The sequence below is a fragment of the Trypanosoma conorhini genome (genome assembly GCF_003719485.1).
Source record: "Trypanosoma conorhini strain 025E chromosome Unknown Tco_14.4_contig_00095, whole genome shotgun sequence".
NCBI classification, from domain to species: Eukaryota; Euglenozoa; class Kinetoplastea; order Trypanosomatida; family Trypanosomatidae; genus Trypanosoma; species Trypanosoma conorhini.
In genome coordinates, this window is record NW_021704182.1 from 16,557 (window position 1) to 41,588 (window position 25,032).

The following is a 25,032-nucleotide window of genomic DNA, read 5'->3' on the forward strand; positions in this document are numbered from 1 at the left end:
CGTCGACGGCGTTGTTCTCCTATGCACGCGTGGAGGTACCTCCACGCGATTGTATAACCTATTAAAAAAAAAAAACAGGCACACAGAAATATAAGCTGTCAGCCCGGCCCAGGGGCTTGGGGGAGGCTAATATATGTCTCACGTATTTGGTGTAGAAGGAACGTATATACGGTAGAACTCAAATAGCAGGAACTTTTCTTGAGTGCTGTTCCTGCAGCGCTGTAGCCTTTGCCGGGGACACGCCCACACGCACGCAGAAGCAAAAAAAAAAAACAGCAGCAGCCGAATAAAAAAAAAAAAGAAAGAAAATTGAGAGTATGGGGGACACACAAAGGCACGAAATTGTTTTTCCCCTTCGGGGTTTGGTTTCCCGCGGACTCAAGCCAGAGAAGGGAAGCAAACCTGGGGAGGGGAGCGCAGCAGAAAAATAAAACAAATAAATAAATTTAATAAAAGACACTTGATGACGCAAATCACAATAAAGTAATTAAAAACAAATTTGGGTCGTATGCTAGGCGCGTCAGAGGGCGGTGATAGAGAACGTGTACGACTCATCCACGGTATCCTCACGGAGAAGCCTGCTGTAGGTGGCACCGGCATCCACGCTAAAACAAACATAGACACGATCCACCACTCGTGCCACGTTCAGCATGAAGGTATTGCAGAGAGGAGTTTCAATGCGTGTCCCCGGCAAAACGTGAGTGCCTCGACTGGCGTCCCCGCAGCCATCCGGCCGATCCGTCAAGTACAGTCGATGGTTTAAATCAAGGGTTTCGCCTGTAATACGTAGCGTGAATCGCCTTCCGGCGCGGGGCCTCATATTACATGCCTCACACTCGGTGAAGACGCCGTATTGGATGTAATCTGGAACAGGTGTGGGCGGTGGCCTCGATGCCGGCGCTGGTGGGGCGGAGGAGTGCCCTGACGGTGTCCACGTTGAGTCACGGCCCCCGCGATCGTCGTCGCCTGGAAGTGTTATACGCGTTCCATTGGCGAAAAAAATAGTCCCTCCGCCAGGACCGCGGGGTAGTGTACGTTCATCCTTCATCGCTTGCAGCACGACGCGCGGCGGTGGCCACGTATTCCGAGCTGTAGGTGGCAGAAGCATGACTTTTTGCATCCAATCATGCGTCACCACAAACTCGTAGTGCATGCCCCCGGCGGAGTCCCATACATTTGCGTTCATCGTGTTAGGAGCCAAGTCCACTGTTATAAACCCATGACTGGGCCACGCCTGCCTATACGGGCTGTACTCACTGGGACTGGTAAGGGTAAAGCGTCGCGCCTGCCCGGCAATGGCGTACGCCATCAGCGCACCGCGTGACATTCCACCACTTAACGCCAGCACACGCCCCTCTATATTATTTACCTCCACAATGTGATCGTGGCCGCTAAAATACGCCTGCACGTTGAACTGCTTCATTAGTTGGTGAATCCGTCCCACCGAGCCCACCCGCTTGTGCCGCCCACTCCCGGTAGTGGGATAGTGACCAAATATAATTTTCCAGCGAGAATTGCTTCGCCGTAACTCCTCTGTTAACCATCCAAGTTGTCTACCGTTCCAGAGCGAATAATCAAGCGAATCCACAGCAAACAACTGCACGGTATGACCCGTGTCGTCAATCGGAAGCTTCACGGTGTAGTAACGACTCGGCCAATACCATCGGGGATTTCGCTTCGCGTACTCAATCTGCGCTTTTACGTTGTCATGGTTACCCGTGCAGGGAAAGAAAGGACCGGACACATTCCTCATCGCCACTTCGAACGAATGCCGAATGCAGAACGCCACGTCACTGCAGTAGAAGTTGTCCCCCACGCTAATTGTAAAGTTACAGCCAAGTCGCCCGCACACCTCCGTGTAGCGCCGCGTAGAGATGATCTCGGGACCGTGCCCATTCGCATGCGCCCCTAAACCCCAGTCTCCAATCACGCCAAACGTTAAACCATGCGCCACATTGTCGAGGCCACACCCAACAGAGAGGAAAAGGAGCGCCAGAACGATCAGCATGGTGAGTCAGACAAATAGGAATAGAAACTTATAACACTTCTCTCTCGTCCTCTCGCTCTTGTGCTACTGTTTACGGTGTTGTTGGCGCTGGGGGCGGCCGTGAAGGCGCACCAGCAATAAATGCTCACGGGCGTGGCGAGTAGAAAGAAAAGGGAAGAGAAAATGTGACGCTTCCAACGAGGAGTTGGACAAGAACTGCAGCAACAGAGACGAAAAAAAAAACACACATAAAAAATCACACACACAAAGACTTGGCTTTCCACCATCGCAGCAGCGCGCGAGTGGAAGCTGGCCGTCCCTCCCCCTCCCAAAATAAAAATAGAAAATAAAATAAAATCCCCTGTAACTCAGCCCAAGAACCGACCCTTCCAGCACCCTCACCCACCCCCGAAGGCAAGAACCATAACAATTATAATGAGGCGGTCGAAAATGACCAAATGGGAAGGAAGGAAATACGAATCAGCAGCCCCCGCGACAATCCCTTGCTTCCCCCCATGGAAAAGAAATAAATAAAAACCACAAAGCAGAATATATATATATATATGTGTGTGTTCTTGGGCTGTACGTTTGTGTGCCACGCCGGCGAACGGCGGGCATGCTGTGATGAAACATAGTCTGCAGGACAGTCACATTCTCTAAAAAGCTTACGCACGCGCTTTCTGGGCGTCAGTGCAGCACGAACACATTTTAAAAGCAAAATACACCCCCACTAGCAAAGCAATAGCAATCAGAACATACAGTAACGGCTGCCACCAACACCGATGCACCAGAAAACAGATGATTATGTACCACTCACAACGTTTGCAAGCTGAACCGTCTTTACCACCCACGCTGGCGCCATCTCCAGTGGGTGTATTATCGCCCTGTGTCCCGTTCGTCCATCTCACGCTTGTCACGCGAAATTCCACAACCTTCTTGTCGGCGATATCACCTCGCGCGTCTCGTAAGGTCACATCACACGTCACGATTCCCTCCTCCAACGTGCCCTGCACATTTAAGTCAAAACTGCGTGTCAGTGTCTGTTGTGGTGCCATACTCATGGGCTGGGCCATCATAGGGTGAACGTGTCTTGAGCAGTTCCCCACCCCAAGAGTGTATTGCGCTGTTATGCTGCCAGTGTTGCGCACCGTCACAGCAAGCACCCCATCTCGTGAAGCAGCCTCTATCGTCGACTTCGACACCTCTGTGGCGACAATTTCGCCTGGGGAGACCGAGAGTACATACTTCAGTCTATCCGCCGAGATGACGATAGTGACCATCGTCGCCAGCGACCCCCGCATCCAGTACGAGAGAATTGGAGTGTCGGTGCTGTTGGCTGTACTGAGCGCAAAATCGCCAAAAAAGCGGGCCATATACTGGCCTCTGCCTCCTTTGGCTTCAACTGCCATGTCACTCAAACGGTAGTCCTCCAACTGATCGGCCAGACATGACCCCCGCTGTAATTGGCACCTGCTGCCTTGACTGCCAAAAGCCTCATATGAGACCCCCACCTTGTTACATTCTCGACCCTGCATGCTCACACGGTGTTTGTCCAACAGCAACCATTCTGGTGGGCCTGCCAAAACAAGTTTGTGATTCCTCGGAAAGTTGGGGACAAAAAGCATCTTCTCAGAGAGAAGCAATGGCGTTTCCGCTGGCATAAAGTCCCCCACAAGCTTGGCCCAAGCTCCAAACTCCGCTGAGGAGCCCGAAATCACATCCGGCCCCAGCTCAAAGGATGCCTGCTTCGCCTTCTTGGCTTCAGTTGAGGAGCCAGCCGTTAGCGTCACCTCCAGTCGGTACCAGGCAGAGGGCGAGCCTATGCTGTACCCACTGTACCAGAGCTCTCCAAAACGGAGGCACGAGGCCAGGGAAGCCTCTCCGAACACGTTGCACACATGAAGACCACGGCTGTCCGGAGGGCAGATGCCCAACAGTTGGCACATGCCGCATCGACAACAGAATCCCCCGCTGTATGGAATTGGTTCCCCCGCCGCGTCGAGAACCACTCCACATGTTGCCTCGGGGCTGGATCCATCATCACACCCAATTATTTCCGTTGGAATCTGCTCCTCGTACGGCTTGGAGTTGAAATTGCGTTCATAAAAAAGAGGGTATCGGTATTGAACGCGTGACTTTTTCGTCGTCAGACGGATTGGTTCAAATCTCGCGAGCTCTTTCCCTGTACCTCGCGTTTTGTCCACGGCATCCTGCAAGAGCACAAACTCCTCCACGCCTGCAGCCTGCGCATTATCCACCGACAGCGTCACCACCATCTTCTTCTCACACGGAAGCAGTTCCGTGCCGCTTACACGATCGCAGTATTCGATGGAAGAAGAAGCCAGAAGTACACCTTCTGCAGCAAAGGGCAGAGGTGTGACCATCAGAACAAACACCACCAAAAGAGGAAAAACATGGAAAAAAGACATCATCGTAGCTTACCTTTCCTTACTTCCTGCAGAAAAGGAAAATAATAATAATAATAATAATAATAATAACAAAAAATAATAATTTCCCTTCGCTCTTATTCCTCGTCTTTGGCAAAGTAGTAACACCAAAAGAAGAAGAATAATAATAACTGGGTTGCTTTTTCTTCCTGTTAGCTTCTATTAAGTGGGACAAGTAGAAAGAAAGAGAAAAGGAGGAAAAAGTAACTTTGAGCACTTCGCCGCGTCACCGACGCGCGACAAGCAGTGTGAGGCCTAAGACTCCTCTCCCCAAGTGTGGTGAATCCATGCTTAGTACAAGCCACAAACTACCAGGTGAGGCTGCATGGTGAAGATACGAGTTGTGGCTAATTTCTCCCTTGTTGTTGTTGTTTTTCCACCCACCCACACGTTGCCCCCAGCAGAAACACAACAACCACCGAGGCGCAGAGACACCAGTGGCCGAAACGATGAAAAACAAAAAGAGAAAGTTGGCAGCAAAAATTCAAGCCAGCATGTGCCTCTGCATGCGCAACCCTTTATTCTCCTCCCTCATACAAGCCTCTCTCTTTTTTTTATTATTGATCTCGTTTGCTTCTTGGAGCGGAAGTGCATGGACGACTGTAGTGCCATGACAGAATCTGAGGGCCTTGTCATGAACTAGGGCAATCTGCTCCGTGGACCACATCATTCCTTCACGGCTACGCCTCCTCACTTTCTTGTGTTGCTGCCACTTCTTCTTGACGACGCCGAAGGCCCCTCCAGGACCACGTCAGCTTCAGATATTGGCTTCGCGGCGGTGGGCACGCGCCTTCGCGAGTCCTCCTCAAACTCCACCTCAATGGCTCCCTCCGTGTGGTAGTCCCCGACCGTCTCTTTGGGCAGCATCGGGTCATCCTCCTCCAGCTGACTCTCCACAAAGTCCTTTGACACCCTCCCCGTGTTTGGGTCAAAGGTTAACTTGGCACCGCGGGCAACCTTTTTTCCCCTCTCATTTTCGCCCACACCAAATGCCATCACCCCCATCTGTGGAATCCCGTCGCCGCGCTTCAGGCCTTCCATCATGGCACGCATCGAATCCTGCATTTCCGGCGTCAGTGACTGGTTCAAGGTGCGATGCATATTCTGCAGCATGGAGGGATCCATGGTGGCACTCCCGCCCTCAAAGCGACCATTAAAAAAGTCTGAGGAAGAGCCATTGCCAGGTGAGTTGGCTTTGGCCTGAGAGAGAATCTTGGCAAAGTCGTCGATATTGGAGAGACCTCCCCCGCCAGGCTGATGCTGCCGCAGACGCGTGGGAGTTGCGTGGAAGCAGCCAGCTGCGGCGAGAAAAATTAGTGCATGTGATCGGCGCATTCTACACACTCCTTTTGGATGCGTGGATGCTTGTTTGTTTGCACGTATGCGTGTGTGTGTGCCCACGCGTCGGCAAGAAAAGAAAGAAAAAAAAGCGCCGGTGAAACAAAATGAAGGCGCTCAAACAAGGTTATCACATGGCGTAAGAGAGCAACTTCCCATGCATCCACCAGGCGGTAAACGTCTACAATCGTTGAGCATTCCCCAGAGCGGAAGTGCATCTTTGCCTCACCTCCAAGCGCTGGTCTCTCTCTCTCCCTCTCCCTCTCATCCTCGCAGCGTTTCGTACCTTCTCCTGCGTGCGTGTGTTGATTTTCGCCTTGGAATCTTCGTCCCTTCCCTCTTGACCCTCTCTCTTTGCTAAAGGAACACGCAAAACCCTTTTCTCCCACCCGCGAACAAAAAAAAAAGAAAACAAACAAGAAACTACCGCTCCTCCGGCCAAACGCCGACTTCTCGTCTCCCACTTTTCTCCGTCATGTGCCGAAGTGTTCAGTTGGTTGTTGTTGTTTTCTCCTTACTTTTTTTTACCCCGTCTTCATCTTGGTTGCTGCCTTCTTCTGTTGGAATGCCCCCAGTCGAATATGCACAGCGGCAAGAGAGTGGGACGGCAACACCGCCGACAGCACGACATGTCACACGCTACCAGCTCCGGCGGCAGACGAAGTCGTGGGAAAACTCAGCCCAATTAGACTCCCCGTGTGGCCGGGGAACTGGACGGGGTAGCTACGGTATTCGCCCCTGCGGCTAATGTCAGCAGCGACACCGCTGCTGTTGCGGGTGGCCGCGTCGCAAGCAGGCGACGGCTCCTTTAGCGTCCCATAGCTTGGCACCGAGAAGGTCGTGCGTGACACCGCAGTAAACGGGGTTCCACCTGACAGGTTGTCCACGGCATTATTACCAAGCGGTGAATCGGAGTACAACTCGGCTTGCTTGGGGTAGGCGGGGAAGGGCAAGAGGCGAAAGAACCACCTCACGAGGAAGTTGCGATGTACATGCTCGCCCCGTTCGTCACCGTCACCAAAGACTTGATGTAAACACCCCTTCACACCAATGTCAAAGATATTCAAGGGGCGTCCATAAGAAATCCCCTCCTCCAACTGATGCTGATAAATAACAAGATCAAGCGTCGTCAGGTTATGCCGTGCCAGCCAGAAATGCTTGCGCAGCAGTAAGCCTGTCAAGACAAGAAATGTAATGGCTTCCAGAAGGCAGACGTACACACCTAAAAATGGGGGACAAACATCAAAGCTGTTGTCTAAGCTAATGGATGAGGAAGATGCAGTTCGAAACCCAGAATGCATCTGATAGTGGTTTCTGCCACCCACCATGAGTGGTCCCGTCCAACATATCCCATCAGGCCAGCTTCGCGAAGTTCCCAAATCCCGATGCAAAACCCTCGACCCAACGGTTCGATAGTGCTCTACAATGTAAAGAGAGATCGCCAACAGCAGCAGTGCCACCACCCAGAGGGAAAACAGAAAGGTGTAAAGCACCACAAGTAGATACAGCTTGTAGTTGAAAAACCCCACACAACGACCAAGCCATGGACAGTGGTGATCGTATTTCAATACACAACGTCTACAACGACTGCAATGGTGCGCCCTCTGCGGCTTGTAGGTGGCACAAACGGGACACAAGTTTAGTGCCCCAGACACCCTTAACGCCAAGGAAGCGCTCCTGGGAGCATGTTGTCCGAAGGCCTGGGGCACACGACCAGCATCAGTGAATGCCGCCGCCAGGTAAGACCACAATGTGAGAAGAAAGAAAAAAACGGAGACGCCAAACAATATCCAGTCCTTTGTTGACACGTTAAGCAAATGTTGGAGGTGGAGAGGAGAGGAAGAAATTGGTCGAGCCACTCCCTTCCTGAACGGTTGTAGAAAAGCCAATCCCAACGCATAGAGTGCTCGGGGAAACAGAAAGACGCAGTAGCTATGCACAGAGTACGAAGTCACCAAGAAAAGTGTGATAATAATGATGACATCCGCGCCACTGTGCCCGGGGAGCCGCATGCCGAGCTACTGTGCCTGTCCCCCCACGCCGCGCAAGTACGTCCGTCTCAGCGGGGGGTACACCTCCAAATGCGTTCTGTGACCCGGCGAGAAGCCCACAAAATGGGCAAAACCAACGGCCTCAGAAACTTCGGCCTGTTGTCGCGCTACACAATTTCCAAGGCACGACCCCCCGCCAGAAGAGGCCAACAAACAGCAAACGTGCAGTCTGAATCGTGTGTACGTGTGCGTGCGGGTTTTACTTCCAACGTCACCAGCGGCCTCAAAGGTATGTGTCCAGCTCAAAAGGACACTCACACTCACACGCACACACACACAAACACAAACACAAGAAACGAAAAGAAAGGCACAAAGGAGAAGAAAAAAAGGAAAAAGGTTTTATCCCGTTTTTTTCCCCTTTTGGGCTCCGACTCCTTCGTCTTTCCTCAATGGATGAGGGGGTGACAGGCCGCTGTGGCAACGGTTTGTGGCGCTATGCCTCTTCCTTCCCTTTTCTCTGTAGCCGCGCGTGGTAGACGACACACAATGAGAAGCAACTGGGGAGCAGCAATAAAGGTCTGGCATTCAAAAACCGAAACACGTACCACGGCAAGCATGAGGGAGCACACGCACACACATGTGCACTGCCCTTATTCCCTGGAAGTAGGGCATCAACAAGGCAAAACGAAGCAGCAAACATTTTTACAAAGGAAAAAAGTACGAATGGGACATTGTACAGAACTACCGTTACACTATCAAAACAAAAAAAAAACTAGATTCATGCTAGCGAACATCTCATATGCCGCAACACGCTTTCGGCGTGATGTGTTGTTGTTTGTTGTTGCTGTTGTTTTACAGCTACCTCCTGTTACTTGATATCACGTGTACGGCAGCAATTGCCTCGGGCTCTGGAGAGTCCTCTCAACGTTTCTGTTGCGCCGGGACGCAACAACGCACTCTCAACGGCAGGGAAGAGCCGGGCGAACAACGGCGGTGGCATTGAATCAGTCTATCCCATAACTCCTCGCTGCACCCCCATGGCACCCCATCTCAAGGTGGGGACGATTTCACACTAGCAAAGGATTCGTCTGTGTCAAGGCGGCACCCACCGGGGGTTAAAAAGTGCACAGGTGAAGCGACGACATCCGCCAAAGGATCATTCGCTTCTTGCCCATACAAGCGATAGGCGGTGCGCATGGCACGTAAATACGCGTTTTCAGTAACTAATAAACCAGGTAAGACGCCGGAAACCGCTGCATCAGATGCAGTGACAACTCTGCCGTCGTGTGAGGAATGGCTTGCAGCAAGAGAAAATGCGTCGCGGATAAGATGCTGGATCTCGTCCTCCCCATCCGTTATTTCTTGTGTAGTTTCCGATTCGGTGTTTCTGTTGATGCTCGCCGCAGGCAATTCGTAACGACGCAACAGTGAGCCAGGGAACTGGGGGGGTGTCACCTCATCAAGTCCGTCCCCTGCAGTCTGCTGCTTTCGTTCAATCAATAGCAGTCGGTGCTGCAATGCGGCGTCCACGCGGCGCTGCAGCGGCGACGAGGAAAAAGTCATCTTGGGCGTCGGTGTGCAGACCCACCAACTGCCTCCCACCCGGGGACGGAAGGCAAATGAATGACGAGAAAAAAAAGCTGAGAAGTGAAGAAAAGAGGGACCACAGTTTGACCCAGTGTGCGTCCAGCGCACCCTCCACTTCAGGGGTGATGTCTCCGACACACCCACACCCTCAGAAGCGATACAAAAAAATGAATTCAAAACACTCTTTAGTATAACCGGGCTCGCCTTGAGCCCACGAAGCGGCATTCTTTAGGGCCGCGCAACCGCCGGAAAATTCCGCGTGGAAGGTGGTAGTAATACTAGTGGTAGTAGTGGTGGGGTTGGGGGGGGGGGACAGAAAACAAAAAGAGCCGCGTAGTTGTCGGCCTTCCAAGCGGTTTCATTGAGAAGAAAAAAATAACCAATCACCCAATGAAGAAAAAAAAAAACGGGGGAGTTGAACACAGCACTTCCTCATTCATTTATTACCATCCAGTCGCGGACCACATCCAGAGGCTTTCATCCGTCACTGCATTACACTGCCCATGCAGCCGACACTAGGAATCTGGCCGCAGCTTTCTTTTGTTGTTGTTTTATTCCTTTACATTTCCTTTTTTTCTTTCCGCCACTTTCCCCGCACGCTCGCGGCATAAAAAAAATACATGTTTGTATATATATATATATATCATATCGCCGTTAGCTACGCCCTGAATTCGTCGCGTTACCGCCTGTGCATTTCACCCTGGTTGTCCCCGTTGCCTTCCTGCCTGCTACGGCCATCCAGTGCCTCACGGGGGAGAGGAGATGAATTGCCCACAGCAACAGCGACAAGAAAGGGGGTGAGACAAAACAACAACAACAACGCATGTGTAATTAAAAAGCAAAAAAAAAAAACTGTCCCGTCATAAAACAAAAATAAAACGTATTGAAACACGGGTAAGCAAAAGAGAGTGAGATGGGGAAAGAGCTGCGCGACAAAGCACGAGCAACACGCACGTAAACGTTCAACACAAACAAAAAAAAAAGATATAGATCGTGAGAAAACAGATGAAAATAAAAAATAAACCAGTAAATTTGTCTGTTCTTTCTTTCCTCCTGCACCCACCGCAAGGTCTCCAGATGCGGTGGTTGCGGTACTGCGCGGGTCAAAAGTACTATGAGAAATAAACAAGCGGCGTGGTGGAAGGGGCATACAAAAAGGGGGAGAGTGATGGACTTCCGCGAGGTTGTACCGCTAATAACACACATGCCCCCGTTTCTGTCCAGAACGACTTTGGCGGCAAAAAAAAAAGGGGGATAAAAAATCAACCTAAATACTTGCCGTATTCAGCAAGTAAGAGGGAGCAGCAAACAAACCAACACACAACATATGCAGGGAAAGGAAAAGAATAACGGTTAACCCACCATTGTAGTCAAGGTCTAGCCGTTCCCTAATAGAAAAAAGGGGAAAGAAAACGTAATTTATTGTTCTTCGTGTTGCCCTTATCAGCGTCGGTTTATGCATGCAATACCCACCAGCGATAACGGCGGAGAAGGCCCCTCATTATCCAAAGGATCATCAGATAATGACACAAATGAGTCAATAAAAGCGCCTCCCTAACCCCGACTCGCCCGCGGAGCGGGCGAGGGTCAGATTGGGTCGGGCGGCTTTTCAAAGCGCACAAGTTGCGACAGAATAAGTGGTGATCAATGTGGAAAGGGGCGGTAAGATGTCTTTCTGCCAGAGATATATAAAACCAGACCATTCCTCTCGCAAGCTCTCAAAACCAATGAAAAAAAAAAAATGTTGGGCGGAAAAAAACGGGGAGAGAACAAATCTGATAAAAAAAATAAGTAAAAAAAACACACAGAGAGGTAAAAAAAAACAAATGGAACATACCTACACACAAAAGGGGAATAAAAAAAAAAGAACAATTGGGCATGGGGAGAGTGGAACACCACCACAACCCCACTCTTCCTCTATCATCCCTATCCAGTCATTTTCTCTCTTTTTTTTTTGCGTTTATTCGTTTTCCACCGCGCCTTCTCCCGCACCGGGCCGTCGCTTTCCCTCCGTCGCTTTTTTCGCCCACTTCCGTTTTATTTTGTTTCTTTGTCGCTTTTGTTTGCTATGTTTATTTCTCTTAGCATCGTCTTGACACCTTTGCCTTGGTAAGACTGTGGTGCCCATGATGCTGATGAAACAGGATGAAGAGGGGCGGGGGGGGGGGGGACGGAGGGAGGAGGGAGAGAGAAGAAGGAGCTCTCACCCCGCGCGCCCCCGTCGTGCAAGCAGCACGGGAGCGTAGGGCGAGCGACGAAGCCGTCAACCCAGCGGCGCCGCAAGAACAGCAGAGGACCCCAATACGATAAAATAAAAAGTAGCGCATAGGCACACGTTTTGTAAAAATAAAAAATAAAATAAAACAAATAAAATAAAAATAAAATACAAATAAAAATAGTTGACTCCGGTGGGCTACGCTCACGGCAAGAGAAGTAACAACAGGGGAGAGAGGAACAAGACACCACGGCCAGAAAAAGAGGGAGGGGGGGGGGAAACCAAAACAACAATGCCGTCTAAACGAGCTGCACACTTCGGGTGTTCAAGAGCTTTTAAAAAAAAGAGCGAGTGTGTGTGAGAGTGGGAAGATGGGGAAAAACTGAAAAAATAACAATAAAGAGCCAGATATGAAGGCACGAGGTGGGCAAGTTCCACAAAAAAAAAAAAACGGGGAATGGAAAAGAGGAGAAGGTAAGGCACTTGACCCCGCCTGCAGCGTGTTTGGTTCTGAATTTCTTTCTCTCCTCCACCAACCTCGTGCTTCTTCCCGGTACCATCGGCAACGAGCACATAGTCTTTTTTTTTCCTCTCTCTCCAGAGGAACCTGAGACCTCCGTCGTCTTCTTGTAGGAGCTGCTGTTTCGCCTTTGCTCTTTTTACTTGTTTCGCCTTGTTTTTTTTTAGGTTTTTAAGTCGTTGTTGTTTTTTAATCCCTCAGGTCCAAATCGTCACCAACGTTTCCCCCTCCTCCCACTCCCTTTTTCCTTCCCCGTTTTATTTCGTTTTCCTTACTTTTCTTCCTTGACGCACCTCCTCGCTCCAGCACGTGCTCTGTACGCAGTGTTGGCACCCAAAGTCATTTCACTGCGTGTTCGTCACCTACTCCTCCCCATCTTCTTCATTTAATACCTGCGCGGCTTTGGCTCCTGCTGCTTGCCCCTCCCTTTATCGCGGGACTATTCCCTGCCTTGATGCTGCTCTTTCCGTCATGCTGCCCCGTTTATGGCCTCGTCAGCGTGAAACCGGTGAGGAAACCCACGTGAAATTGGGGGGCACCGGGAACTGCGGGGGGGCACCAGCGCAAGGTGCTCCTCCAACTCCTCCTACCCAAGGAGCCGCATGGTAAAATGCTGGTGGCAGCGGTGAAACGGGAACCCAAAACATGGGGTCACCATGCACCGTACGCCGCAGGAACTGGAGTTGAGTAAGGGCGGGCGAGGCAGTAAGGGCAAGCGGTGTTGCGACAAAGGCCCCGCAGTCTCCAATACGGCACCGCGTTACCCCGCTTGAAGCCGCGGTATGATCGTCAATGTGTGGTGTTGCAAATACAAGACGCGGAGCCTGCATTGTGGTGACAGTGGCGCCGGGAATTGAGGTCATGTTAGGGAACGCATTTGGACACGGCTCCTTAAAACGTGCACCACGGCAGAGAGCGCGACCACACTTCCGCATCCTGCATGCCACATCGGGACGACACACCCAGACACGTTCACCTGCTCTATTCACGACGCGCAGCATGTTTTGCACAGTTCTTTCCTTGTGATGTTCCGCACACCTTACAACATCATGGGGAGAAAGCTGCACCGCCTCCTCTGGGCGTGGGGGCCCCGATGCCGGCTGCCCCAGCGCCTCAATGAAAGAAGTATCGGATGGTGTGTTGCAGACGCCACCACCACCGCCGCCGTGCTTTAGAGAATGACTCTTTTCGCCCGCCTTGACACTGCCGCTGTCGTTCGCCTCGGCGTTCAGTAGGAGTGGACTACTTGGCTGGGTCGCCCCATAGAACGAGGAGGATAAAGTCAACTCGGACACGCCACTGACGGTGAGCCCGAGGCACGGCGACGCAGAAAATTCATCTTGGGTTTTCTGCGACGTCGGCACCTTCGTCCCTGGCATCACTGGAGCCCAAATACACAGGTCAAGTGGACTGGAGGCTCCAGGTGAAATCCCAGAAAGCATAGTAAAACTGGGTGAAGGTTACTTGCCCTTACCGGTCGCTCGGCTTCCGCGTTTAGCTCCAGTTGATGTGATTTCCTGTTATCTTGTAGAAGACAATGTTGTCACCTATTTTTTCTTTGGTTGTTGGCTTTGAGGAACGGAACGAGTATCTTGGTGGTACCAGCGCGTTCCAATGGAAAAAGAAAGGTGGGTAAAAAAAGAAGTATAGGTGAGGAAGACGCAAGGGCGGGGACAACAGAGACATATCCAGCACACCGGAACACACAACCCGCGCGTCTACGGCAATCTGCTCTAACTTCACAAGCTCACACAGCAAAAAAGAGGAACAGGGCGTATGTGTGAGGGGTACAAATATATATACGCATTCTTCCTTTAGACAGAAGCTCCCTTCTCCACCCATAAAAGCGGGATGCACGCCGACCTATCCTCTTCGCTGCTCAATCCACGCGTCATGGCTTTCCTGCATTGGCGCGCTCGCTGCAGCCAATAGTGCACAGAGCCTCCTGCAACAACGAACTCCTGATCCTCCGTGCGCCCAGCAGGAAAAAGGACTACCGGCAAGAAAAACGAACTTATGGCCATATCACAGTCATGCTTCTGACCATCATCCTTTGCCACAAAGGAAGGAGACTCCAGAGAAGGGCCGTTTTGATGCTGTTTGAAGTAGCGCAGGGCTCTCTGTTGTTGCAGCGCCATCCATAGCCGTGAAAGTGGAAACCGTTCCGCAATAACCTCTAGTGCTGCTTCTTTCATTGTGTAACTAGGGGCTTCATCTCCTGCTAACAGCGCGGACTGTAGTTTTATTAACTGATGGACAGTGTGCCCCGCAACCTGCCTTGTGATACCGCGGGGCAGACCCGCCTTTGTGTTTAACACGGCGACACCAGCTTTCGTCCAACCAAGCGTATCACCGTTCCTTTCCGACGCGTTGGCTTCTCGTTGCCTCTTTCTTCCTGCAACTTGACAGGAGTCACTCCTCTCTCCAATGACCATCTTGAGCCACGCGCTCCGCGACCAACCAGAATCACCTCTCCCACTGTCGTCTTCCCCACCGCAATCCTCGCTCTCCCGTGCATCCGCAGAGATGGCACCTTTGCTGAGGAGCGACAGAAGCAATGACGGTGCGAACCCATGAAAACTAACGGGAGGGGGAACGGGCGCGTCATGAAGCAGCCGAGAGACCTCTTTTGGAATTTCTCTTCCCTTGTCTAAAAGCGCCATCGGATGGAAACAGCAGATACGATCATTCAGAGCACTCCGTGCGGCCTCCAGCGAAAATGACCTGGATGCAGCACTATCCGTGTCGGCAGCGGCATCAGGAGTAGCAACAACAGGCGTCTGCGGCAGCAATATACTTGTGAGACGCACAGGCGTTGGAAATAGTCGCGCTCGTCGTCTGCCCTGGATACCCAAACAGTGCCACCTAAGCAGCTTGTCAGAACACGACATACAAAGGTTTTGGCGGCCCTTACCAGGCTTCACACGTCCCACGCACAACATCGCATCGGCGGGATGGCTGCGGTGGGCGGCCACAACATGACCACAAGACACTATAACCCGCGCACTGGCACTCTTACTCGCATCGCGGGAGGAGGAGGAGACGCCCTCCTCCTTTGGGGCCGCATCGACGTCAGCGCATGGCAATAGCGATTGACCGCTAGGAGTAGCGAGAAGAACGTGGCCCCCACCGCCCGGAACGGACATCGCCCCACAAGGGCATTCCGTGCATACCAGATGGACTGTGACACCTTCACGTAGGCGGAAGCACCGCCACGGCGCCGCCTCCCCGCTAGCTCCTTCTGGCTTCATGCGGACAAAGTGACAACGCGCAACAACGGGGTGTTTTCTGGTTTCCGATTGCGCAAGGTACACCGCCGCGTCCAATAAAAAGGCGACAAAACCACGTCGCGCCATTACCTCTGCGTGGCCGTCCCGAAGAAACGGATCCACCTCGGCGGAGTGCAAAGGAGGCTCGTATCCGACGCATCTTGTGCCACTGCCCAGTGACACGCACATAAATCTGTTTGTCTCCGTGCCATCGATGGATGACGGTGGTAGCTGCAGTACAACGCCTGCGATAACAGTCCCTCCGCCGTTAAAAGCACTGATGACATTGCGGTGCCAGCCATCCCGCACAGGTTGAGCGAGCAGCGCAACGGCAAACGCCTCGAGAAGGGAGTCTGCGACGGAAACCTCGCCGCAGCATCCATCCATCTACCCCGCCCCCGAGCAAAGAGAAGCAAGCAAAGATTAGGGCACACCAACCACGGGCAATCACAGCAAGAGTACTACAAAAACCATGAAAAGCAACGTTAAAGACAAAACAACAAAGATAAAAGGAAAAGAAAAAAATGACTACGAAAAAACAAGACACATGCTTATTACCACTTTCATATTTTCTTGTAATCAAACGCGTTTCCTTGCCCAAGCAACACACACAGCTCTCCCGCTCGATCTCGTACGATAAATCCCTTTCTTCACCCCCCATCCCGATTTATTATTGCCTTCCTTATGGGGGCCCACTCTCAGAAAAGCATATATTCCTTGGGTATTCACTCCGAATTTCACCCATGTCGTCCACCTATTTTGTGCTTATGATGTTTTCTGTTATTTCTGTTAGTTTCTTTGCATTTTTTTTTGCGTTTCCCAAAGTGCTTTTCGTTTTTCACATGCGGCTTGCTTGTTTCCTTTTTTTCTACCACGGACCTTCGCAGTCTCGTAACTTCGTCGCATAACAATAGTTCAGTGATGAGGGGAAAAAGTTAGAGCAGAAAAAGAAAAAAAAAAGAAGGTGCAGCACGGAGTCCAGTCTCTGGCTGCCATCAGTATTGATGGCGCGCAGAAATACCACTACCCACGTTTGCCTCACGAAGAACGGGCAAACTTAGCCTGGAATGCCTTCAAGTATTCCGGGAGCGGCAAAAAGACCTGCTTGCCGGCGATCGTCTTCAGACCCGCCTCCAAGTTGATAGACAAGAGTTGGAACTTTGCGAACAAGTCATAGCCGTCTGTCATAGCCGGCGTGCAGGCCTTCACACGCACCAGCATGGGCAGAAGGGAGACGTCGGCAGCGTTCATGGTGGCCCCACCAAAGAAGGGACCCAACCCAAAACGATGCTCCGCCAGCGATTTTTCGAGCTCCCCAGCCGCCCATTCAAGCTCTTCTTTCGCCTCCTTGTCCTTTGGATCCCGCAAGAGAGAAAACATTGCGCCAACGAAGTAGCCCACATTAGATTCCACGTACCTGACAAAGTATGCTTCTTCAGCATCCTTGGGAAGAAGTGTGGGCTCATAATGTGCGAACTCTTCATCAATATAATGGACAACAAGTTGAGACTCATGAACGTAGGTGCCCTGCGGTGTAAGCAGCGTTGGCACAGTTTCACGGTAGTTAATCCATGGGTACCATGGGGGCATATCCTTCAAATCAACTTCAAAAGTAGGCAACTCAACATTCTTTAGGGCACATGCCAAACGGGCGCGGTCCGCAAAGGGACAAATTTTATTAGAAAACAATACATAACCTGGGGCCAATTCATAAGTGACGTGCGATTTTGGAACCTTACTCTTAAAGTAAGTAATTATCTCTTCCGGTTTTGGGCTTGTCTCCTTCACAGATGGTCGTTGCAAAGCCGCCACATACATTTCCTTTATACGTGGAGCCTTTTGAAAGATGTCGTAGCCAGAAAAGTAACTTAGCACCGGTTTGAAGCAGACGAGGAATGGAATCAAGATAATATCCGCCATGGAAATAGCTTCATCAAGGAAATATGGCCCCTTTCCCTGGTTCTCCGAAAAGATGCCTTCAATATACTTGGTATTTTCATCCACTGACTTTCGCTTCTCCGCATTGAAGGGGTCTCTCAGGAGAGTGAAATACGCCCTGATAAGATCACCGACCTGGCTCAGGAAGAACTCCACGCGGTGCCGTTGGTAGGTAGTGGACCCCATAAGCGACCGTGCGGGAGAGGAAATGCCGTCAATGTACTGTGCAATGAGATCGGACTCAAACACGCATCTTTTTCCATCCAACTGCAGCGTTGGGACCGTCTCCCGTGGGTTCAACTCCTTGTACCACTGCGGCATGTCCTCACCGTGAGGAACCTCCACTTCCTCCAGCTTGACTTTTTTCTCCATCGCAGCGATTGCCACGCGCTGGCAGTAGGGGCACACCTTACTCTTGAAAAGCTTTAGGGTGTGCATTTTGTATAGTGTTTGCTGAGTTGTAAATAAGCTTAAATTTGACACCGCTTTTGCCACCGAGGAGGACAAAAAAATAATTAAGAATAGCAGCAAAGAGAGAGTGTAATTTGTTTGCATTTAAATCAATTCGCTGTTTGCTTCATCTCGGTTTCGTATTCATTGTGCTGGTCTTTCTCTTTATCTTTCTCTCTCTCACACACACAACTCTTTGGTTCTGAGAAGGCGAGTGAATGTGTGTGTGTGTGCGTGTGTGTGTGTGTGCGTGTGCATGTAAAGCAGCAAGAGTAGCTAGCAAATTGCGCAAATTTAAGACAGATATGTGTGGTGTCTCAGTGCAGAGGCAACGACTCAGCTCAGTGCTCGTCACCGTGAGGAAAGAGGCGTGACAATAAAGTCTCTGCCAGGTAAGTGGTCTGCTGCCGGCTCATCCGCGCATCCAGTGGCCGGCCGCCCTCGTAGGCGCGTAGCACGGCCGTGTCCCGCGTGGACAGCATAGAAGACTGCATCGTGCGCCACAACCTCGCATTGTCCTTGGGGTTGCTCTGAAGAAACTCCGTTGCCTTCGCCGGGTTCACCGTCCACAGTGCGGTGGCGAAGCTGGCAAGTGGCACTATGCGGGTGTCGCACTCCGCTCTCTCCTCCGCTGTCAGGGCGGTCAGGAGGCCATGGGCGCCACCGACCCCAATCACAATCGCCGACGCCTTCTCGGGCGACGAGGTCAATCGGCTCAACACCGTGCCAATGGAGTTATGTGGATAGGCTGCGGGGCCACCGCTGGGAAGGGTCAGCAAAGCGTCAGTGAAAGGAGCGAGACGCAACACACCGAAAGGAACGCAGGAACTAGAAAAGACAAACAGAAGATCCACAGCCGTAAATTTCCGATGTGCTAGGAGGACTCGCTCCAGCGACTCTCCAAACATGAGAAATGGCACCTGTGGTTCTAGCAAAGCGCAACGAGTCGGGTTGGTGTGCTCCCCTAACAGGAGCCTATCGCACCATATCCCCATATAGTCTACCACACGCTCCGAATCCCATGACTGTGGACTCCGCATGCCACCACGAATCCGAAGAGCTCCGTTGCCGGCAGCGCCCTTGAAAAAAAATTCGCCTCTACGGGAGCATTGCTTCTGGCGAGCCCGCCCAAGAGCATCACGGGCATGCAGGCGGTTTTTGTCAGGGTTGTGTATGTCGCTTGGAGCGGGGGCACATGTGCCAAGGATCTGTTGCGCTACACGGTTGCCTAGCGCCCCACGCGCCTCATTTGCCTCATAGTCACCACAGCCAAGGCAAACGATGAGACGCCTTACAGGCACGTCAGCCAGCGACATTTTGACACGTGTCATCATTGAACTCGCCATTAGGTCCGACATAGATCTATATATAGCGTATATGCCGGCACAAACAGCGGAATTGATCCTATAAAATAGAAACCCACCCCACCCCCCAAAAAAAAAAGGGAGAGGAGGAGGAGCAGGAGGAAGAGGGGAAATCAACAAAACATGAACAACCCGCATTGCTTCCACTTACGTCAGGGGAGGTCTCCTCGCACACCAGGGGAAGTTTCATAACTCATGTTCTCCCACTTTTCCTCTCCACTCTCATCCACATTTTGTTCTCTTGGCGTTGCCGCCTCTTTTTCTCTCGTTCACGCCTTCCACCCCCGCCTCCCTCTTCATAGGCCTCTTTCTTGTGAGCATTTTGCTCCTGTTTTATATACGCAACTGTGCACTTTATCAAGGTGAATTACCGGTAATTTGAAGTGCCCTTAAGATGAGCTTCATGTGTCCTCTCACGTTCTGTGCGTGGGGGAGTGCTGGCGGCCCAGCCGTTTCCCCTTTCTCAAACGGCATGCACTTTCTTTTTCCGCTTTTTTTTGATTTCGTTTGCTTCTCTGTCTCCTTCCATCCCTCAGCTCTTCCGTCCCTTCTTCACGACACCCATACTACGCCGCGCTCTTCTCAACCTCAGCAATTAGGCCGGCGGATTGGCGGTCGCCGCCCCCGGCGCGGGGGCAGGCGTGGATGAGGGAAGATCGCCCTCCGCGACAGCCTGTTCGCGCCGCCGCTGCTCCGCCTCCTCCTTCCGCGCACGAAGCTGCGCATCTCGAGCCTCACGTATTTTTTTTCGCGTATTTACAAGAACGGTATCCTCCCTGTCTTCCCGAAGAAAGATAGTTGCCCCCTCTAACTCCGAGGCCTGCAGCTCTGTAATGGCGCGGGAAGCATCCTCTGGGGTGACAAACTCGACCACCGCTCTCCCGCCTGAAAATACCTTGCAGAACGTCACCTCACCCGCCTGGCGTAAGTGATCCTTCAGTGTGTGCCACGTCGTTTCGTCGGAGAGCCCAGAAACCTGAACACGCTGGCCTACCAGCTTCTTGATTCCATCAATCTCGACTTCCACAGCTGTAAGGGTAAGGGGGTCCACGCGCCGCACAGGCGGGTTGAAGCTGGGCGGGGCAGCGGACCATGCCTCCTCGTCTACCGCGCTCGGCTGCCCCCACACTCCATCCATGGCACCGCCGCGTCCGCGACGGAAGTTGCCACGACCGCGATTTACACGTGCACCTGTTGAAGCACCACGCCATCCAGCGTCGCCCTCGTTCCATGCGCTGCCCAAGGCGCGGCCGCGACCGCCGCCGCCGCCGCCAGATCCGCCCCAGCCACCGCCGCCGCCGCCAGATCCGCCCCAGCCACCGCCGCCGCCGCCAGATCCGCCCCAACCGCCGCCGCCGCCGCCAGATCCGCCCCAGCCACCGCCGCCACCGCCAGATCCGCCCCAGCCACCGCCACCTCTTCCTCTCCCACCACTACGGCCACCATCAGCGCCCCATCCACCCCCACCTCCACCACTTGCAGGAGCATCCGAGCCCCAACCGCCACCAGCTGCGCCGCCATCGTCACCCCAACCTCCACCGGAGGAGGATCCCTTGCCCCATCCCTGCATCAGCCCCGCTGTTACATGCAACACCCTTAAGGATGTGCGCTTCATGTGAACAGGTGCAGACTTTAGAAAAGGCGTGAACCTTATTTTTTCCCCCTTTTTTTACCTACTTAAAGTTTCCTTTCTTCTTCACCCTGCGAATTATAGTTGATGACCAAATTTCATGACAAAAAGGAGGAAACATGCATTTATTTTGGCGGTAGCACCTACTCATGCTGTTGTTTTTCTTTCGCTTGCCTAGTCCCCTCACCCAAGTTACACACGCCTTTCCAGTTCATCACTGGCTTTTTTTTATTCGATTACAATTTATGCTTCTACACTTTTTAGTTCGCGTCCAGCTTGGCTTCTACCCACTTGACGATGCATCACGTGAGACATAATGGCACTCCACGCCACCTGTAAGCAGGAACTGTAGACATAACGAAAGTGAGGAGGAATATAGTAGAACATTGGCAGCCAGTTTGCGCCCCAAAAGATAAGGCCGTATTTGATCGTATCAGGCCAGTCTTCACTCAGCTGCCGGTGTATCTGCCGCCTCACCCCTTCCCGAAAAACTGGGAACTCCACTGAGCGCCCAAAGTAATCTCCCTCAGATGCGCAAAGACGGTGACGACCCGTGTGGTAAATAAAATAATGGCTCAATGTCGCGACATACGAGAAATATAAAGGCGTTGTCGCGTTGGCTGCTACCCAACTTAGGAACCCCTTCACAACTGCCTGAGATCGGGTTACACTGGCCGGTGGATAAAGAGCATCCAGCCTCCGGTACAACGAGAGAAAGAAAAACGTATTAAACACGACGGTAAAACTACAAAAGATAAAACTACGCCGAAGGTCAATCAGGGGGACTGGAGTATCCTTCTCAACCCTAGCGCGAGCCACCAATCTGTGAATAAAAGTGGGACACCTTACCACCAACCGCGAACTACCCTGCGCCTGAGCACGGTCCCGCGGCGAAGATGGCTTCCTGACCACAATCTGCGTCAAGACATCGGCAGTAAATCCAATTGTCGTCCCGATGCAAACGTTACTCATCCACGGGGCCTCGCGAAGCCAGGTGGAGATGGAGCGACCCAGCCATAACGGACGCATGTCCAGACGCAGAAGCGAAAACTACCACAAAAACGAAACCCGGGTAAAAAAAAAACAATTTCCACGCCAGCGCTACAGTCGCTTCAGAAGCACAACGGAAAGGAGTGCGCCGGGAAACCGATGGGGTCAGACCTTCCCTTGCCTGCACCGTGTCCCAAAAACACAACAACCAAAATGGCCCACCCGCCTAAAAGCCTCACTCTTTTTTTTTCCCCCTTGCTCTGGGTTGTAGCAGAAGCCACAGAAAAGGGATGGAGAGAAATAGAAAAAAAATGTGGGGGAAATAAGGCAGATCTCAGCATGTAATCTAGCAAGAGAAGAAACAGCATCAGCGCAAAACATTGAGGAAAGAAAGTAAAACGTCGCCGTGGTGATGCCGACAGACGTAGATGCAGTAACAAATACAAGTAGGAAGGGAACTGAAAAAGGTAATGGGGAGAGAAGACTCAGTCAAACGCCAGCAGTCAGGTAAAATAGATATAAAACAAAAAGCCTCATAATTGAGGATATACATTGAATGTCCAAGAAGTACAGGACAGTTCATTTGCGTCGCGCCATCGCAGTAAACGAGATCGAAAAACAAAACAACGGTGCGAACGGAAGTTTTCTACAACACACACAGAAAGAGAAAAAAAAAAAACATATTTTATTGCCACACCAACACGCACGCAGAGACTGAAATACAGATCAGTGTGCATTTGTTTATGTACGGCAATTGCCTTGTCCTTGTTAATAGCAATACGGCGCAGTAAAGGTTACTTGGAATTTCTCCACGCAGTTACGCGTCTATATTGCCATGAAGGCCCCATTTCCCTATATCAGAAAGAAAACTACAACTTAAGAATATTTTCGGGGAGAAACACGTCCTTTACCTCTTTTCTGCATTTGGGGCACTTGCGCCTTATGTTCTTTAGCACTGCATTCTCCATCAATTTCTCTTCCCGTGACGCACTGCGCACCCGCCAAATACTAAGACTTCGCCATGAACGCAGCAACCCTTCTCTCCAACTCCGCGTTCGATGCTGTGATTGCCCCGTTGTGGGGGAGGCAGTTGACGTCATGGTGTCGCCCCCATTTCCTTCTCTTCTCCCCAAAGGAGAGAGCAATACTTGCTGCTCTTCACACGAAGCTTGTCGCGTGTCCGGAGCAGACGGCTCTCGTTCCTGAAAGTCAATCATACCCTCTTCTCTCGAAGGATGCAGGCGAATGTACTCTGCCCGTACGGTGTCAGTGCCGTTTGATTGGGTCTCTATGGCGCATTCACTGGGTCGCGCCGCTGCAGGCTTCGTTGAGGGGATCAATCCAACGCATGGACGACAAAATGCATGACAACACGGCAACAAAATGACAATGTCGTCATCCACTGGATGGGCGTCATCGTGTGGGGTGCTCCCGGTTCCCCCCTGAACCCCTTTGTTACCTTTTATGGCGTTGGCAGCGGAAGCAAGTATGCGTACATGTTGAATGCGGTGGCACGCGCTGCAGAACAACACACTGACCAAAGAAGTTGATACCTGTGCCGCCTCAGTGGGATTTTCTGTCTTGGCCTTAGACCTGAACATCGACAATACTGTGCCAAAAAAACGGCTTAAACTGCCCTTCACACTTTCTTGCATGGGGGAAGCTTCACTGGAGCCAAACCCATGGCGCCGGACTGCCATTTGAGCATCGACGTCAGCCACACTCATTCCGTTGTTCGTCAGCATACCACCACGAAAGTAGATAAAGGCCCGGGAGACCCCAATACACGACATAATACCCACGATGAGGACAATACCGGATATCAGCCCAAAGAACTGTGAAACCGTTCCCACAAACTCAGGGTTTATTCCAGCTCCATTAGCCTGACAAGCGGAACATAGGCCCAAACTTTGGACTTGTTGATCGTTACCGCACTCAATAGCTCTGCTGAGGGGGATACATGACTGCGTCGCGCAACACCACGAACAAGCGTCCGACCCACTATTTGAAATGTTGTATGAGAGGCAGAGAGCACACGTGTCGGCGTACTGGCACGGAGAGGAACACGTTTCGCCCCGCTCAATAGCGCTATCTCCCGTAGAGCATTTCTGACTTTTACTAATACAGCGCCGCTCCGCGCAGCACCATGCGCACCCCGTCGCCTTCTGAAGACAATCATCCGAGGTTTGATACGCGGTGCAAGCGTTACTAACACATCTTGACCCGTTCACATCTATGCCACACGTTGTACCTTGCATACAACACGTCGTATTTTTTCCGGCAATACAGCACTCAGCACTCTGTTCACATGCCGCCACATTCCCATTAGGTGCAAAACAACATTTAGTCCCACCAGGCACACAGAAAAAGTGTGAGGCCTCTCCACAGCATATAGGGGCCTCAGCGGGACAATATCCGCCCCCACATCGCGCATTTCCCTGAAATGTTATGTTCCCCTCGCCAATGAGGAACTCCGACCAACGTAGAGGCCTCTTCACAGCCGTTCCGCTGAGAGACGTTTCCTCAGTGGTCATGTCAAATTCACTTTTCTCCTCATGCCAGTGTGCGCGGGATTTTCCCCAGGGCGTCCCCATCCCTTCGCCGACAGCCACTACCCCCGTCCAGCAGTGGAGGGTCCCAATGGCCAGGAGCACCAGCAGCTGCATGAATAGATGGTGCGTCATCCTCTCGGTACAGGTGCTCCAGGATCAACACCAACGCCACAAATAATAATAATAGCAATAATAATAACACTAAACACTTTTGTCCACGTATGGCTTCTTAACCCTCTAAGTCCGTGAGAGGAGCAAAAGAAGACAGAAACCAACTCTTTTTTTTTAAGCCATACCAACACATGCAAACAAAAAAAATAGTAATAATAATAAACCTCACAGCCACATATTATGTGATGAAACTCAGCAAACACGCAGAAAATCAAACTCAAGCCGAACGATGCGATTAACAAAATGCGTCTGCGCATCGGCAATGGAGACAAGCAGACCTAATCTCTGGTAATAGGCCTCTCCTTCGTGCAGTGATGCGGCGGCGAAATGCAGCGCCTCCCTGCGCCGAACTAGCGACACCTCATTGCATTTTGGGCACGCCAACACGCATCATCGCTGGAATGCGCTGCGCACCGGCTCCTCACATAAACCGGCCACCCCCCCCCCCCATTCCCAATGACGCAAATTGCCAACAGTCCAAAACAGGGCGTCACGTGGCGGCCTGGACAGCGCACCTCTCTTCCCATTGGCACTCAACCCCCCTCACCCCCGCCTTAAAAGGCGTCGCAGCGCTTTTCTTCGG

General features: G+C 51.8%; 13 protein-coding genes across 13 annotated transcripts, besides 18 other annotated features; all 13 read right to left on the reverse strand.

Annotated features, from left to right (window-relative positions):
• The first annotated feature begins 261 nt into the window (after positions 1-261).
• Positions 262-309: a sequence feature (A-rich).
• Positions 310-425: 116 nt separating this feature from the next.
• Positions 426-454: a sequence feature (A-rich).
• A 66-nt stretch (positions 455-520) lies between these two features.
• On the reverse strand, positions 521-2,008 carry Tco025E_02431 (putative Tartrateresistant acid phosphatase type 5; the record flags this gene model as incomplete). Its single annotated transcript, XM_029369357.1, has 1 exon — positions 521-2,008. One exon carries the CDS (start codon positions 2,006-2,008, stop codon positions 521-523), a length of 1,488 nt encoding a protein of 495 aa, XP_029230519.1.
• A 309-nt stretch (positions 2,009-2,317) lies between these two features.
• Positions 2,318-2,345: a microsatellite.
• A 307-nt stretch (positions 2,346-2,652) lies between these two features.
• On the reverse strand, positions 2,653-4,371 carry Tco025E_02432 (generative cell specific-1; the record flags this gene model as incomplete). The annotated part of the gene is made up of 1 exon (XM_029369358.1): positions 2,653-4,371. The coding sequence occupies one exon, from the start codon at positions 4,369-4,371 to the stop codon at positions 2,653-2,655; it is 1,719 nt and encodes a 572-aa protein (XP_029230520.1).
• Positions 4,372-4,456: 85 nt separating this feature from the next.
• Positions 4,457-4,499: a microsatellite.
• Positions 4,500-5,124: 625 nt separating this feature from the next.
• On the reverse strand, positions 5,125-5,769 carry Tco025E_02433 (uncharacterized protein; the record flags this gene model as incomplete). The annotated part of the gene is made up of 1 exon (XM_029369359.1): positions 5,125-5,769. One exon carries the CDS (start codon positions 5,767-5,769, stop codon positions 5,125-5,127), a length of 645 nt encoding a protein of 214 aa, XP_029230521.1.
• Positions 5,770-6,014: 245 nt separating this feature from the next.
• Positions 6,015-6,038: a microsatellite.
• A 128-nt stretch (positions 6,039-6,166) lies between these two features.
• Positions 6,167-6,195: a sequence feature (A-rich).
• Positions 6,196-6,404: 209 nt separating this feature from the next.
• Tco025E_02434 (palmitoyltransferase PFA3) lies at positions 6,405-7,784 on the reverse strand (the record flags this gene model as incomplete). Its single annotated transcript, XM_029369360.1, has 1 exon — positions 6,405-7,784. The coding sequence occupies one exon, from the start codon at positions 7,782-7,784 to the stop codon at positions 6,405-6,407; it is 1,380 nt and encodes a 459-aa protein (XP_029230522.1).
• Positions 7,785-8,073: 289 nt separating this feature from the next.
• Positions 8,074-8,114: a microsatellite.
• Positions 8,115-8,589: 475 nt separating this feature from the next.
• Positions 8,590-8,615: a microsatellite.
• A 198-nt stretch (positions 8,616-8,813) lies between these two features.
• On the reverse strand, positions 8,814-9,326 carry Tco025E_02435 (uncharacterized protein; the record flags this gene model as incomplete). The annotated part of the gene is made up of 1 exon (XM_029369361.1): positions 8,814-9,326. The coding sequence occupies one exon, from the start codon at positions 9,324-9,326 to the stop codon at positions 8,814-8,816; it is 513 nt and encodes a 170-aa protein (XP_029230523.1).
• A 290-nt stretch (positions 9,327-9,616) lies between these two features.
• Positions 9,617-9,645: a microsatellite.
• Positions 9,646-9,966: 321 nt separating this feature from the next.
• Positions 9,967-9,999: a microsatellite.
• A 153-nt stretch (positions 10,000-10,152) lies between these two features.
• Positions 10,153-10,171: a microsatellite.
• Positions 10,172-11,130: 959 nt separating this feature from the next.
• Positions 11,131-11,177: a sequence feature (GA-rich).
• A 315-nt stretch (positions 11,178-11,492) lies between these two features.
• Positions 11,493-11,550: a sequence feature (G-rich).
• A 142-nt stretch (positions 11,551-11,692) lies between these two features.
• Positions 11,693-11,746: a sequence feature (A-rich).
• An 833-nt stretch (positions 11,747-12,579) lies between these two features.
• Tco025E_02436 (uncharacterized protein) lies at positions 12,580-13,527 on the reverse strand (the record flags this gene model as incomplete). The annotated part of the gene is made up of 1 exon (XM_029369362.1): positions 12,580-13,527. One exon carries the CDS (start codon positions 13,525-13,527, stop codon positions 12,580-12,582), a length of 948 nt encoding a protein of 315 aa, XP_029230524.1.
• Positions 13,528-13,899: 372 nt separating this feature from the next.
• On the reverse strand, positions 13,900-15,741 carry Tco025E_02437 (putative adenosine deaminase-like protein; the record flags this gene model as incomplete). The annotated part of the gene is made up of 1 exon (XM_029369363.1): positions 13,900-15,741. One exon carries the CDS (start codon positions 15,739-15,741, stop codon positions 13,900-13,902), a length of 1,842 nt encoding a protein of 613 aa, XP_029230525.1.
• Positions 15,742-15,828: 87 nt separating this feature from the next.
• Positions 15,829-15,898: a sequence feature (A-rich).
• Positions 15,899-16,392: 494 nt separating this feature from the next.
• Positions 16,393-17,730, reverse strand: Tco025E_02438 (thiol transferase Tc52; the record flags this gene model as incomplete). The annotated part of the gene is made up of 1 exon (XM_029369364.1): positions 16,393-17,730. The coding sequence occupies one exon, from the start codon at positions 17,728-17,730 to the stop codon at positions 16,393-16,395; it is 1,338 nt and encodes a 445-aa protein (XP_029230526.1).
• Positions 17,731-17,961: 231 nt separating this feature from the next.
• Positions 17,962-17,997: a microsatellite.
• Positions 17,998-18,083: 86 nt separating this feature from the next.
• On the reverse strand, positions 18,084-19,088 carry Tco025E_02439 (uncharacterized protein; the record flags this gene model as incomplete). Its single annotated transcript, XM_029369365.1, has 1 exon — positions 18,084-19,088. The coding sequence occupies one exon, from the start codon at positions 19,086-19,088 to the stop codon at positions 18,084-18,086; it is 1,005 nt and encodes a 334-aa protein (XP_029230527.1).
• Positions 19,089-19,186: 98 nt separating this feature from the next.
• Positions 19,187-19,217: a microsatellite.
• A 484-nt stretch (positions 19,218-19,701) lies between these two features.
• Positions 19,702-20,244, reverse strand: Tco025E_02440 (RNA binding protein rggm; the record flags this gene model as incomplete). The annotated part of the gene is made up of 1 exon (XM_029369366.1): positions 19,702-20,244. One exon carries the CDS (start codon positions 20,242-20,244, stop codon positions 19,702-19,704), a length of 543 nt encoding a protein of 180 aa, XP_029230528.1.
• A 41-nt stretch (positions 20,245-20,285) lies between these two features.
• Positions 20,286-20,627, reverse strand: Tco025E_02441 (uncharacterized protein; the record flags this gene model as incomplete). The annotated part of the gene is made up of 1 exon (XM_029369367.1): positions 20,286-20,627. One exon carries the CDS (start codon positions 20,625-20,627, stop codon positions 20,286-20,288), a length of 342 nt encoding a protein of 113 aa, XP_029230529.1.
• A 352-nt stretch (positions 20,628-20,979) lies between these two features.
• Tco025E_02442 (uncharacterized protein) lies at positions 20,980-21,765 on the reverse strand (the record flags this gene model as incomplete). Its single annotated transcript, XM_029369368.1, has 1 exon — positions 20,980-21,765. One exon carries the CDS (start codon positions 21,763-21,765, stop codon positions 20,980-20,982), a length of 786 nt encoding a protein of 261 aa, XP_029230530.1.
• Positions 21,766-22,595: 830 nt separating this feature from the next.
• On the reverse strand, positions 22,596-24,410 carry Tco025E_02443 (uncharacterized protein; the record flags this gene model as incomplete). Its single annotated transcript, XM_029369369.1, has 1 exon — positions 22,596-24,410. The coding sequence occupies one exon, from the start codon at positions 24,408-24,410 to the stop codon at positions 22,596-22,598; it is 1,815 nt and encodes a 604-aa protein (XP_029230531.1).
• A 41-nt stretch (positions 24,411-24,451) lies between these two features.
• Positions 24,452-24,483: a microsatellite.
• The last annotated feature ends 549 nt before the right edge of the window (positions 24,484-25,032 follow it).